This window comes from Bombina bombina, chromosome 8 (assembly GCF_027579735.1).
Source record: "Bombina bombina isolate aBomBom1 chromosome 8, aBomBom1.pri, whole genome shotgun sequence".
In the NCBI taxonomy this organism is placed as follows: domain Eukaryota; kingdom Metazoa; phylum Chordata; class Amphibia; order Anura; family Bombinatoridae; genus Bombina; species Bombina bombina.
In genome coordinates this window covers 7467938-7482745 of record NC_069506.1, presented here as the reverse complement: position 1 = coordinate 7482745, position 14808 = coordinate 7467938, and the positions used below count along the sequence as shown (strand labels likewise).

At 39.3% G+C, this 14808-nt stretch overlaps 1 protein-coding gene across 3 annotated transcripts in view; it reads right to left on the bottom strand.

The window, feature by feature from the left end:
* LOC128637944 (carotenoid-cleaving dioxygenase, mitochondrial-like) overlaps positions 1-14808 on the bottom strand; it is an 89880-nt gene that overhangs the window by 35541 nt on the left and 39531 nt on the right. For 2 of the 3 annotated variants that reach the window (XM_053689830.1, XM_053689829.1), the window contains exons 7-9: positions 8169-8336; positions 3744-3881; positions 1943-2125 (exon numbers count right to left, since the gene is read on the bottom strand). In XM_053689830.1, coding sequence (XP_053545805.1) covers positions 1943-2125; positions 3744-3881; positions 8169-8336 — 489 coding nt within the window. The remainder of the gene's footprint in view (positions 1-1942; positions 2126-3743; positions 3882-8168; positions 8337-14808) is intronic. The other variant, XM_053689831.1, reaches the window with a different exon arrangement.

Below are 14808 nucleotides of genomic sequence, written 5' to 3'. Positions count from 1 at the left end.
CCCATCCCAACTGCAGTGAAGCTTTGCTTCGCCCCCCTAGGAGATGATACTTAGGGGGTTTGAGAACTCCTGGCCGACCTACATGCAGGAAGGAAGGAAGGGGCACTTTGGGTGCTTCCCAAAGCAATCTTCCCTTCCCATCAGTTTGGTCATCACTCTCCCAATCCTCCCTCACCCCGATACTCAAGGCTACCAAATTTCCTAACAAGAGTTAGCCTCCCATACTCCTTCCCGCCATCCAGACCCCTATACTCCCAACTTACAGGAGGGGCTCAGAGTCCTTCTGATATCCTCAATAAAGATATCCAGTCCCTTATCCGACAAGTATAGCCAATCTTGCCTGTAAAACTCTCTTTTGTCTGCCTCAATTGCTTTTTGTCATACTACAAAATCTCCCAACCCTATGACTGTTCTACCAGCATCCCAGTTTAGTGTCTTCCTTAACCTGTACCCAGCCCCGTCTAAAATCATGTACCGCCAATTGATCCTAGCGATCACATTGGACCACTCCACTAACACTACCCATGCCCAAGCTTTACTCTACCCTATGTCGGACGGTATAATCTTAGTGAAGTGTAAGATCGGAATAAGGCCCAAATTATTACCTCCCAAATGAAAGATAATAATGTTGGGCTGGCTCCATCTTCTGTGGGCCTTGATCAGTGTGTCTGGCAGGCCCAACAAGCACATCCCCTATGCCCTAGCTACTGAATGAACACCTTGGCAGGGGTCAATCCCAAATTCAGCCCCCCAGGAAGGGACACCACTCTAACAGAAACTTAATGGACAAAGTAGTGATGTCATTGCAGCAGGAAGAATCCAGTAGAAGAAAGAGAACTTAAAGACCAAGGTAAGCCCATCCTAGCACCACCACGCTGCCTCCCCCCCCCCGAAAATCCATCTTCTCCTATTTCATTCCCTCCCAAGCATTAACCCTTAAGGTGCTGCAAGCCCATTGCAGGGCTCTCCACTATCAAACTTTACAATGCGACTTACTGCTTGGGCCAGCTAAAGGGATAGAAAGGTCAAAAATGAAATATGCATGGGTTCATTTCAATTTGAAACAGACGCATTTTACATTATACTTCATTTAGCAAAAATGCTTCTAATAAAAGTTATTTCTGTTTTTCTGCAGCATACACACATATCCTGTGAGTGCACGTGCACCAGTATACAAATGCCACACCTTCTCAGTGAGTCAGCAGTGGCTTGTATGGCACAAATTACACCTTCAGAGGTAATAACTTTTATTAGAAGCATTTTTGCTAATGAAGGTATATTGCTTCTATTTCAAATTGAAATGCACCTATGTACATTTCATTTTTATCCTTTCTATCCCTTAAAGAGAGATGAAACCCACAATTTTTCTTTCATAATTTAGATAAAACAGACAATTTTAAACATTTTTCTGATTTACTTCTATTATCAATTTTGCTTTATTCTCTTGCTATCCTTTCTTGAAGGAGCAGCAATGCACTTCTTGGAGCTAGCTGAAGACACCAGTAAGCCAATTACAAGAGGCATATATGTGCAGACACTATTCAGCAGCTAGCTCCCAGCTCCTGAACATATCTAGATATGTTTTTCAACAAAGGATACCAAGAAAATGAAGCACATGAGATAAAAGAAGTACGTTGGAAAGTTATGTAAAAATGTATGCTCCATCGCAATCATGAAAGACAAATTTTAGGTTTCGTGTCCCTTTAAGCTTAAATGAAGATAAACTCAAGTGCACCATATTGTGAGTAGTCTGAGGTTACAGATCCCCACCCTATTGTCTATTTGGGAAATGATGTTAAGGATTATGGTCTAGTAGTTTATAAACTGGGGGTAACATAAAACATCTCTATAACAGAGACACTTGATCCCAGCAGATTTCACAGCTTACAACAGCAATGGAAATCAAGTCCATATAAACAAAACCATGATAAATATTTATTACCATCAGATCCTTCGTTTCTACGTTCACTTTTAGTAATGAGCTTCCCACAAGATGTTGAAATCCACATCCATAAAAGTAGCGGTACTTCTTGGTATTATACATGGAGTAGTTGATTTGTGGAAATTCTAAGCCTCCCAGTTCCTCCAGGCATTTGTTGTGAAGACTTTCATAAGTGCACCACACCTAGGGTAAATAGATAGATATGTAGATATGTAGATAGACAGACCCACATATGGGGGCCGAAATATCAACCTCCAAATGGAGCTTGATGCCCCTTATTTCTAAAGACCGCTGCCCATAACTTGTCCGCCTGCTCTGAGGCTGCAGACATCAATCTGCCCGATCCTATACGATCAGGCTGAGCTAGGGGCTGATTGGCCGTGAATCTGCAGGGGGCAGCATTGCACAAGCAGTTCACAAGAACTGCTTGTGCAATGATAAATGCAGACAGTGTATGCTGTCAGCATTTATCGATATGTGGCGGACATGATACACTACATCGTATCATGTCCGCTCGCACTTACATAAATCGGCCCCATAAACATAAGAGCTAGCTTACTTTCAAATCCCAAGTAGAGCTCTTCAGCTATTTGTGCTGTAGCTGTGTCTAAAGATATGTGACAATACTAAGGGCCAGATTATGAGTGGAGCGCAAATTAGCACTTCCGCTCTAGCGTTAATTGCACTAGAAGTAAGCTTTTTCCGTGCTTCGGGTTGCACTCGTATTATGAGTTGAAAGTAAACTGTTTTCGCTTTGCACGCAAACCCCCATGATAAACCCCTTAGAGCTTGGTGCAAACATTTGCGCTCCACTAGTAATCTGGATCTAAATAAGTAAACATCTAAAATCCCATTTCATAAACTGCTGAACCTAAAGACTGCAACTTTCTTGCAATTGTGATTTATCATTCTTAAGATGTATGGATTTCAATATCAGGATTTAGAATGGCAACTCAGATTAAAGGGACATTAAACACTAAATAAATGCTAAATAGAATGATGCACTCAAAGAACAGATTAGTCTGAGAATAACATGTAGATGTATTTTTTAGTATCATTAGTTGTTTAAATAGTGACAAAATAAGTGTAAAGTTTTGGTGTCTATAAAACAATGGGAGCTGCTATGTTGTAACTTAGGTTACTTTCTCTGCTGTGGCCAATTAGGGACAGTTATAAATAGGTCACTAGAGTGTGCAGCCAATGGCTGTGTGTTATATAACAGTGTTCTGCTCTTCCTTTTCTAACAGGAACTGAAAAGCTCACAATTTCAGAATGGAATTACAGGAAAAGGGGACAAAATAAATAATGAAAGTATATTTCAGAGGGGTTTTTATATACAATTTATCATTTCATATAACCATCTCAAAGTGTTTAATATACCATTAAGCAAACAACGCTGCAAAATATAGATGTAGTGATGTGTCTTCATTTAGCAGAGGATAAAGGTATCAACGTGATCATTAGGGGCATTTCTTATATTTAACTGTTATATCATTTCTAATATTGTCCATTCTAAGCAAATAATCTTTGTCAGGATAATTAGAGTAATTGTGACATTGACCTCTTGCTTACTGTCACTAAACTGATTAGCTGCATTTTACAGAGGGATGGAAAATACAACTGTGGTTGTTTAGAGATTGTCTTTTTTTCAGGACTGACTTTTCTTTTTAGAGGTTGTACCCTGAGGGCTGTGTTTGGGGAGGGATAGGAGAAACCTAGAAGGTAAATGTATTCAAGAGGGAGGAAGCATGGCCCCTCTTATAAACGTGACCCTTAGCCTCTGGCGCTGTCTACGTCATACCGTTCCATCGGCTCGTTTAACTGCAGTGGCCGTTGTATAATTTAAATGATTCAAGTCTTTATATACTGGTGTGTTGCTGTTGATATTCAGCGGTAAAACAAATCGCCGCGGAAATGGCCTCGCAACTTTATTATAGACCTGTAGAAAAAACAGTTAAGCACTGATTACCGCTCACACATTAATACTTGTAAGGGAAAACTCTTGCGCACAATCATAGAATACACAAACAAAATATAAAGCTACTAGAACTTATGGGACGTTAAACTAAGTTTTGTTTCTTGCATCTAATAGAGGACAAGTTAAATTGTATTAGATTTTATTGAAAACAATATGGTCCTGTGGTGAATAAAATATATACTTTTACGTGGCTGATAACCAGTAGAGCTCTGGGAGTTGTCCTTATAAATCAATAAACATTTGTCCCTAGGTATCAGTTGTGCACAAACATGCACTTCCAGTTAGATTTAAAATCAGTTTGCACAGTGCTATCTTCTTTATACACAACAGTATTTTTACTATGTTTAAGTTGAGCTCTTTCATATCCAAGACATACAGTACATTTTTGGGTTTAAGGGGTCATGAAAGACAACAGTGTGCTGGGGCAACCAAGCTGATCGGTAGGTATCTAAAACCACCTTTTTAATGCTGTTTTGTAGCAGCCTATACATGGTACCATAGTATAGTACAGTATAGTATAGTACAGTATAGTACAGTATATTGTAGTGTAGTATACTATAGAACAGTAAAGTATACAATAGTATAGTACAGTACAGTATAGTACAGTATAGTATATTGTAGTGTAGTATACTATATTACAGTAAAGTATATAGTAGTATAGTATATTATAGTACAGTACAGTATATTGTAGTGTAGTATACTATTGTACAGTAAAGTATACAATAGTATAGTACAGTACAGTATATTGTAGTGTAGTATACTATTGTACAGTAAAGTATACAATAGTATAGTACAGTATAGTAAAGTACAGTATATTGTAGTGTAGTATACTATTGTACAGTAAAGTATACAATAGTATAGTACAGTACAGTATAGTATATTGTAGTGTAGTATACTATTGTACAGTAAAGTATACAGTAGTATAGTACAGTATTTTGTTTAGTAGTATACTATTGTACAGCAAAGTATACAATAGTATAGTACAGTACAGTATAGTACAGTATATTGTAGTGTAGTATACTATTGTACAGTAAAGTATAAATAGTATAGTATAGTACAGTACAGTATATTGTAGTGTAGTATACTATTGTACAGTAAAGTATACAATAGTATAGTACAGTACAGTATATTGTAGTGTAGTATACTATTGTACAGTATACAATAGTATAGTACAGTGTAGTGAAGCATACTATTGTAGAATAAAGTAAACAATATTATATTACAGTACAGTATAGTACAGTACAGAATATTGTAGTGTAGTATACTATTGTACAGTAAAGTATACTATAGTATAGTACAGTATAGTACAGTATATTGTAGGGTAGTATACCAATTGTATAAGCACAATATTTACCAGTGCTATACCACGACTGCATATAAGCACAATATTTACCAGTGGTATAACACGCTGCTTATAAGCACAATATTTACTAGTGGTATAACATGGCTGCATATAAGCACAATACTTACCAGTGGTATAGCACGGCTGCATATAAGCACAATATTTACCAGTGGTATAGCACGGCTGCATATAAGCACAATATTTACCAGTGGTATAACACGGCTGCATATAAGCACAATATTTACCAGTGGTATAACACGGCTGCATATAAGCACAATATTTACCAGTGGTATAACACGGCTGCTTATAAGCACAATATTTTCCAGTGGTATACCACGACTGCATATAAGCACAATATTTACCAGTGGTATAACACAGCTGCTTATAAGCACAATATTTACCAGTGGTATAACACGGTTGCTTATAAGCACAATATTTACCAGTGGTATAACACGGCTGCTTATAAGCACAATATTTACCAGTGGTATAACACGGCTGCATATAAGCACAATATTTACCAGTGGTATAACACGGCTGCATATAAGCACAATATTTACCAGTAGTATAACACGGCTGCATATAAGCACAATATTTACCAGTGGTATAACACGGCTGCATATAAGCACAATATTTACCAGTGGTATAACACGGCTGCATATAAGCACAATATTTACCAGTGGTATACCACGGCTGCATAAAAGCACAATATTTACCAGTGGTATAACACGGCTGCTTATAAGCACAATATTTACCAGTGGTATAACACGGCTGCATATAAGCACAATATTTACCAGTGGTATAACACGGCTGCATATAAGCACAATATTTACCAGTGGTATAACACGGCTGCATATAAGCACAATATTTACCAGTGGTATACCACGGCTGCATATAAGCACAATATTTACCAGTGGTATAACACGGCTGCTTATAAGCACAATATTTACCAGTGGTATAACACGGCTGCTTATAAGCACAATATTTACCAGTGGTATAACACGGCTTCTTATAAGCACAATATTTATCAGTGGTATACCACGGCTGCATATAAGCACAATATTTACCAGTAGTATAACACGGCTGCTTATAAGCACAATATTTACCAGTGGTATAACACGGCTGCATATAAGCACAATATTTACCAGTGGTATAACACGGCTGCTTATAAGCACAATATTTACCAGTGGTATAACACGGCTGCATATAAGCACAATATTTACCAGTGGTATAACACGGCTGCTTATAAGCACAATATTTACCAGTGGTATACCACGGCTGCATATAAGCACAATATTTACCAGTGGTATAACACGGCTGCTTATAAGCACAATATTTACCAGTGGTATAACACGGCTGCATATAAGCACAATATTTACCAGTGGTATAACACGGCTGCTTATAAGCACAATATTTACCAGTGGTATACCACGGCTGCAAATAAGCACAATATTTACCAGTGGTATACCACAGCTGCATATAAGCACAATATTTACCATTGGTATAACACGGCTGCATATAAGCACAATATTTACCAGTGGTATAACACAGCTGCATATAAGCACAATATTTACCAGTGGTATAACACGGCTGCATATAAGAACAATATTTAGCAGTAGTATAACAGCTGCATATAAGCACAATATTTACCAGTGGTATAACACGGCTGCATATAAGCACAATATTTACCAGTGGTATACCACGGCTGCATATAAGCACAATATTTACCATTGGTATAACACGGCTGCATATAAGCACAATATTTACCATTGGTATAACACGGCTGCATATAAGCACAATATTTACCAGTGGTATACCACAGCTGCATATAAGCACAATATTTACCATTGGTATAACACGGCTGCATATAAGCACAATATTTACCAGTAGTATAACAGCTGCATATAAGCACAATATTTACCATTGGTATAACACGGCTGCATATAAGCACAATATTTACCAGTAGTATAACACGGCTGCATATAAGCACAATATTTACCAGTAGTATAACACGGCTGCTTATAAGCACAATATTTACCAGTGGTATAACACGGCTGCATATAAGCACAATATTTACCAGTGGTATAACACGGCTGCTTATAAGCACAATATTTACCAGTGGTATAACACGGCTGCATATAAGCACAATATTTACCAGTGGTATAACACGGCTGCTTATAAGCACAATATTTACCAGTGGTATACCACAGCTGCATATAAGCACAATATTTACCATTGGTATAACACGGCTGCATATAAGCACAATATTTACCAGTGGTATAACACGGCTGCATATAAGCACAATATTTACCAGTGGTATACCACGGCTGCATAAAAGCACAATATTTACCAGTGGTATAACACGGCTGCATATAAGCACAATATTTACCAGTGGTATAACACGGCTGCATATAAGCACAATATTTACCAGTGGTATACCACGGCTGCATATAAGCACAATATTTACCAGTGGTATACCACGGCTGCATATAAGCACAATATTTACCAGTGGTATACCACGGCTGCATATAAGCACAATATTTACCAGTGGTATAACACGGCTGCATATAAGCACAATATTTACCAGTGGTATAACACGGCTGCATATAAGCACAATATTTACCAGTGGTATAACACGGCTGCATAAAAGCACAATATTTACCAGTGGTATAACACGGCTGCTTATAAGCACAATATTTACCAGTGGAATAACACGGCTGCATAAAAGCACAATATTTACCAGTGGTATAACACGGCTGCTTATAAGCACAATATTTACCAGTGGTATAACACAGCTGCATATAAGCACAATATTTACCAGTGGTATAACACGGCTGCATATAAGCACAATTTTTATGTCCAGTAACATCTAACACATAACAAGCACAAATAATTTATAAACCACGCACCTCATCTAAAGCTTGCCCAGATTTGCGTAGGTTTTGCAGCTGGTAGATGTGAATAGCTCCTCCTTCATCCTGACAGCAGAGGTCCATTATTATGCAGCCCTGGTCTTCATATGCATTGATCTGATGAAATGCTGCAAACGGCCTGGTACGGAAACTCACAGGGAGCAGCTAAATCAGCACATAGGTCATAGTGTTAATATGATGCATATACAAAAGAAACACAAACATCTCAGTGACAGCTGCTGTCTACATGTTAACAAGCTGAATATGTTTAACATCACAGTGGTTAAACAGTGATCAGTACTAACATAAATTACATATAACTTGTACTGTGGAGCATATAATAAATTATATCCCAGAGCTTATTTTTAAACACACTATATTACCCTAGCTCAATTTAGAATATATTACTAGGATTCACGTATTTGCCCCTTGTGGAGTAAGAGGGTATTTATAGCTGAAGTGTAGGTGACTAGATAGACTAATGGGATTTTGATAAATTCGCCAGTTCTGAATCGGCATTAGCAAGGAGCTATGTGAGATGATATGAAATGTTACAGCACTCAGCATATATGGTTTATGCCATTTCTATATATTATAATAGATGATAAAGACACAAGCAACTAGATCTCATAGAAGCTGTCAAAATGGAGTCACTTTACAAAGGAGAAGAGTTACTATTTTTTGCGTAGCCCCTCTATTTAGTGACCAGATCACACTCAGGCCACTGCTATTTAGTGACCAGATCACACTCAGGCCACTGCTATTTAGTGACCAGATCACACTCAGGCCGCTGCTATTTAGTGACCAGATCACACTCAGGCCACTGCTATTTAGTGACCAGATCACACTCAGGCCACTGCTATTTAGTGACCAGATCACACTCAGGCCACTGCTATTTAGTGACCAGATCACACTCAGGCCGCTGCTATTTAGTGACCAGATCACACTCAGGCCGCTGCTATTTAGTGACCAGATCACACTCAGGCCTCTGCTATTTAGTGACCAGATCACTCTCAGGCCACTGCTATTTAGTGACCAGATCACACTCAGGCCACTGCTATTTAGTGACCAGATCACACTCAAGCTACTGCTATTTAGTGACCAGATCACACTCAGGCTACTTCTATTTAGTAACCAGATCACACTCATGCCACTGCTATTTAGTGACCAGATCACACTCAAGCTACGGCTATTTAGTGACCAGATCACACTCAAGCTACGGCTATTTAGTGACCAGATCACACTCAAGCTACGGCTATTTAGTGACCAGATCACACTCAAGCTACTGCTATTTAGTGACCAGATCACACTCAGGCCGCTGCTATTTAGTGACCAGATCACACTAAGGCCGCTGCTATTTAGTGACCAGATCACACTAAGGCCGCTGCTATTTAGTGACCAGATCACACTCAAGCTACTGCTATTTAGTGACCAGATCACACTCAGGCCACTGCTATTTTGTGACCAGATCACACTCAAGCTACTGCTATTTAGTGACCAGATCACACTCAGGCTACTGCTATTTAGTGACCAGATCACACTCAGGCCACTGCTATTTAGTGACTAGATCACACTCAGGCCACTGCTATTTAGTGACCAGATCACACTCAGGCCACTGCTATTTAGTGACCAGATCACACTCAGGCTGCTGCTATTTAGTGACCAGATCACACTCAGGCTGCTGCTATTTAGTGACCAGATCACACTCAGGCTGCTGCTATTTAGTGACCAGATCACACTCAAGCTGCTGCTATTTAGTGACCAGATCACACTCAGGCTACTGCTATTTAGTGACCAGATCACACTCAGGCTGCTGCTATTTAGTGACCAGATCACACTCAAGCTGCTGCTATTTAGTGACCATATCACACTCAAGCTGCTGCTATTTAGTGACCAGATCACACTCAGGCTACGGCTATTTAGTGACCAGATCACACTCAGGCCGCTGCTATTTAGTGACCAGATCACACTCAGGCCGCTGCCATTTAGTGACCAGATCACACTCAGGCTACTGCTATTTAGTGACCAGATCACACTCAGGCTACTGCTATTTAGTGACCAGATCACACTCAGGCTGCTGCTATTTAGTGACCAGATCACACTCAGGCTGCTGCTATTTAGTGACCAGACCACACTCAGGCCATGGCTATTTAGTGACCAGATCACACTCAGGCCATGGCTATTTAGTGACCAGATCACACTCAGGCCATGGCTATTTAGTGACCAGATCACACTCAGGCCATGGCTATTTAGTGACCAGATCACACTCAGGCCATGGCTATTTAGTGACCAGATCACACTCAGGCCATGGCTATTTAGTGACCAGATCACACTCAGGCCATGGCTATTTAGTGACCAGATCACACTAAGGCTGCTGCTATTTAGTGACTAGATCACACTCAGGCTGCTGCTATTTAGTGACCAGATCACACTCAGGCTACTGCTATTTAGTGACCAGATCACACTCAGGCTACTGCTATTTAGTGACCAGATCACACTCAGGCTGCTGCTATTTAGTGACCAGATCACACTCAGGCCATGGCTATTTAGTGACCAGATCACACTCAGGCCATGGCTATTTAGTGACCAGATCACACTCAGGCCATGGCTATTTAGTGACCAGATCACACTCAGGCCATGGCTATTTAGTGACCAGATCACACTCAGGCCATGGCTATTTAGTGACCAGATCACACTCAGGCCGCTGCTATTTAGTGACTAGATCACACTCAGGCCGCTGCTATTTAGTGACCAGATCACACTCAGGCCACGGCTATTTAGTGACCAGATCACACTCAGGCTGCTGCTATTTAGTGACCAGATCACACTCAGGCCATGGCTATTTAGTGACCAGATCACACTCAGGCTGCTGCTATTTAGTGACCAGATCACACTCAGGCCATGGCTATTTAGTGACCAGATCACACTCAGGCCATGGCTATTTAGTGACCAGATCACACTCAGGCCATGGCTATTTAGTGACCAGATCACACTCAGGCCATGGCTATTTAGTGACCAGATCACACTCAGGCCATGGCTATTTAGTGACCAGATCACACTCAGGACATGGCTATTTAGTGACCAGATCACACTCAGGCCACGGCTATTTAGTGACCAGATCACACTCAGGCTGCTGCTATTTAGTGACCAGATCACACTCAGGCCATGGCTATTTAGTGACCAGATCACACTCAGGCCGCTGCTATTTAGTGACCAGATCACACTCAGGCCGCTGCTATTTAGTGACCAGATCACACTCAGGCCATGGCTATTTAGTGACCAGATCACACTCAGGCCATGGCTATTTAGTGACCAGATCACACTCAGGCCATGGCTATTTAGTGACCAGATCACACTCAGGCCATGGCTATTTAGTGACCAGATCACACTCAGGCCATGGCTATTTAGTGACCAGATCACACTCAGGCCATGGCTATTTAGTGACCAGATCACACTCAGGCCATGGCTATTTAGTGACCAGATCACACTCAGGCCATGGCTATTTAGTGACCAGATCACACTCAGGCCATGGCTATTTAGTGACCAGATCACACTCAGGCCATGGCTATTTAGTGACCAGATCACACTCAGGCCATGGCTATTTAGTGACTGCTTACTGTAAAACAAAGCACACACAGCGCAGCACGATTTAAGGTAGTGGGAAGGAATTTTAAAGGGACACTGAACCCAATTTTTTTTCTTTCATGATTCAGATAGAGCAGCAATTTTAAGCAACTTTATATTTTACTTCTATTATGAAATTTTCTTCATTCTCTTGCTATCTTTATTTGAAAAAGAAGGCATCTAAGCTAAGGAGCCAGACAATTTTTGGTTGAGTACACTGGACAGCACTTGTTTATTGGTCGGTGAATTTATCCACCCAGGTTGTTCACCAAAAATGGGCCGGCATCTAAACTTACATTCTTGCTTTTCAAATAAAGATACCAAGAGACTGAAGAAAATTTGATAATAGGAGGGAATCAGAAAGTTGATTAAAATTGCTGCTCTATCTGAATCACAGTGGGTTCAGTGTCCCTTTAATAAAAGCACAGCCCTGCAAATATTGCACTTACAGGATTTAAAACAAAAAAATACCAATGACAGAAATATCAAGCGTCTCCGCAGCCTGGACACTGCTCTAAAATCTTCTTACTGCCTACCGTCCTTAAAGTGATGGTAAACTCCGCTATTGCTAAGTCCCATAATTGTATTCGTTATTACTAAATATATAAAAACGCATTATCCATTTTAAAAGTTTATATGTAATATTTGCCAAATTTAGCTTTTTATTCAATCCGTTGTTGCGCTGCCTCGCTCCGCCCCTCTCATTTACTGTCCGTAATAAACTCCAGTCTTACCTATTCTCCACCCTCTTTACATGTCTGACAATTTGCACGCTCCCGACTCTGTGATTTAAAACGCATGCGCATTGGAGAAAATGACGTATACCAAGTAAACATTGAGTCACAAGATTCAATGTTTACTTGTGTTGTCTGAAGTAAAATTTAAAATTAAATGCAGCTATATACTTACTGGCACTGTTCCAAATAAACATTGAATTGTTTGACAATATTACACGATTCAATGTTTACTTTGGAGTGCCGTGTGTAAAATAAGAGCCAAAGCGCATGAGCTGAATAAACATGAATGCGCAAATTCATAATCGCTTTTTGACGCTCATGATTGGTTGACTATATGCTGAGAGGAATGCAATACTGCACTTGCGTAAATTTGGTTGCATAGAAGTAAGCCTGTCTGGCAACAGGCTTACTGATTGGTTAAATATTATAAACAATCGATGTAACGTCACAGGGGGAAGGATAAAGACGGCATTAGACGGAGCTATTAGACTAAGATTTGTAGGTGTTTTTACATAGATACGATTACATGAGTTTGAGTGTGTAAATTGAATGTAATGCAACAATAGCAATATTAAATTCAATATATACGGAGTTTACCATCCCTTTAAGGGAAACGCAGTCTCTCACAGATTACCACTGCTTATCCCGGTCACTCATGTAGCGGTTTTAGGGAGCAGGTGTCCGTTTAAGGCTTCGGTTCTCCGTGTAGTCCGTGAATGTTCCAAAGGTACTTAAAGTGCTTCACTCGAATACCCTACACGTTTCATCTGCTTATAACGAGCAGACTTCCTCAGGGGTTAATACGTATGTGGTATGACCCTAATTAAAGATGACTTTATTTCAAACAACTTAGACCGGAAATGATGTATAGGGAGCCGGCTAAACACCGCATACTTCATTACCAAGTCTGGAAATACCGATACAATTAAGACACAAAATTCACATATAACAAAATATCAGCATTTGAAAAGTGTCCACAAACATTCTGAAATTGAATTGCTAGAATGACCCTTCATGCAAAAGAAGAATTTGTTATTAAGTGGTAATTTGACAGGATCCATTACTGATATTTTCATTCTTTATGCGGATATTCTAAAAAATTGTTACTAAACCATCATAATTCATATATCTCATTTTACTTCTTAAAGGGACAGTCAAGTCCAAAAAAATCTTTCATGATTTAAATAGGAAATGTAATTTGAAACAACTTTTCAATTTACTTTTATCACCAATTTTGCATTGTTCTCTTGGTATTCTTGGTTGAAAGCTAAAGCTAGGAGGTTCTAATGCTAATTTCTTAGACCTTGAAGACAGCCTCTAATCTGAATGCATTTTGACCACTAGAGGGCATTAGTTCATGTGTTTCATATAGATAACATTGAGCTCATGCACGTGAAGTTACTCTGGAGTGAGCACTGATTGGCTAAAATGCAAGACTGTCAAAAGAACTGAAATAAGGGGGCAGTCGGCAGAGGCTTAGATACAAGGTAATCACATAGGTAAAAAGTGTATTTCTAGAACAGTGTTGGTTATGCAAAACTGGGGAATGGGTAATAAAGGGAATATCTTTCTTTTTAAACAACAAAAATTCTGGTGTTGACTGTCCTTTCATGAATAAAATAACGTATTATTACACTAAAAATATTAATAATAATACTATATAGGTAAAAAGAATCAGAAAATGTCAATCTCACTAAGTTCATAATTAAATGGAACTATATTACCATTTAATTAATAATGTAATGCTTATCGTAGCAATCCATCCATCTATTGTAATCACTCTCAAATAAAGGTATTGCTATGAAAAAGCTGCGAGATCTAGATCAATATTAAGGCCCCTGGGGTGCAGGCTTTTTAATTCTGTTATCCAAAAAGATTCCTTTCTCCGCAATTTGGTAGGTCTGTTAATACCTCCCACCCTATTCGGGATCCAGTCAATAACCTTAATTTTAAGTCTTGTGGGTCACTATTGTGGAATTCCCTAAAGTGATCTACTTCCCTATGTTTGACAACACATTTGCTAATGATATGGCCTATGTGGCAATTTTACAAAGTCAAGAAAAAAATACTGATTCGAACATTGAGATCAAAGAGAATAGTGAAATAATCAGATTGATTAAGGATAATCATATTATAACAGATATTGCTCTAGAGGAACTATTAGAAGTTACCACACACCAAGATGAACCATATACAGTACACTCTAATTTAAAGCGTACTTCTAATTTCAATCCCATCTCAGGCACAGTATATCCCAATTTTTAACCAATTAGTAA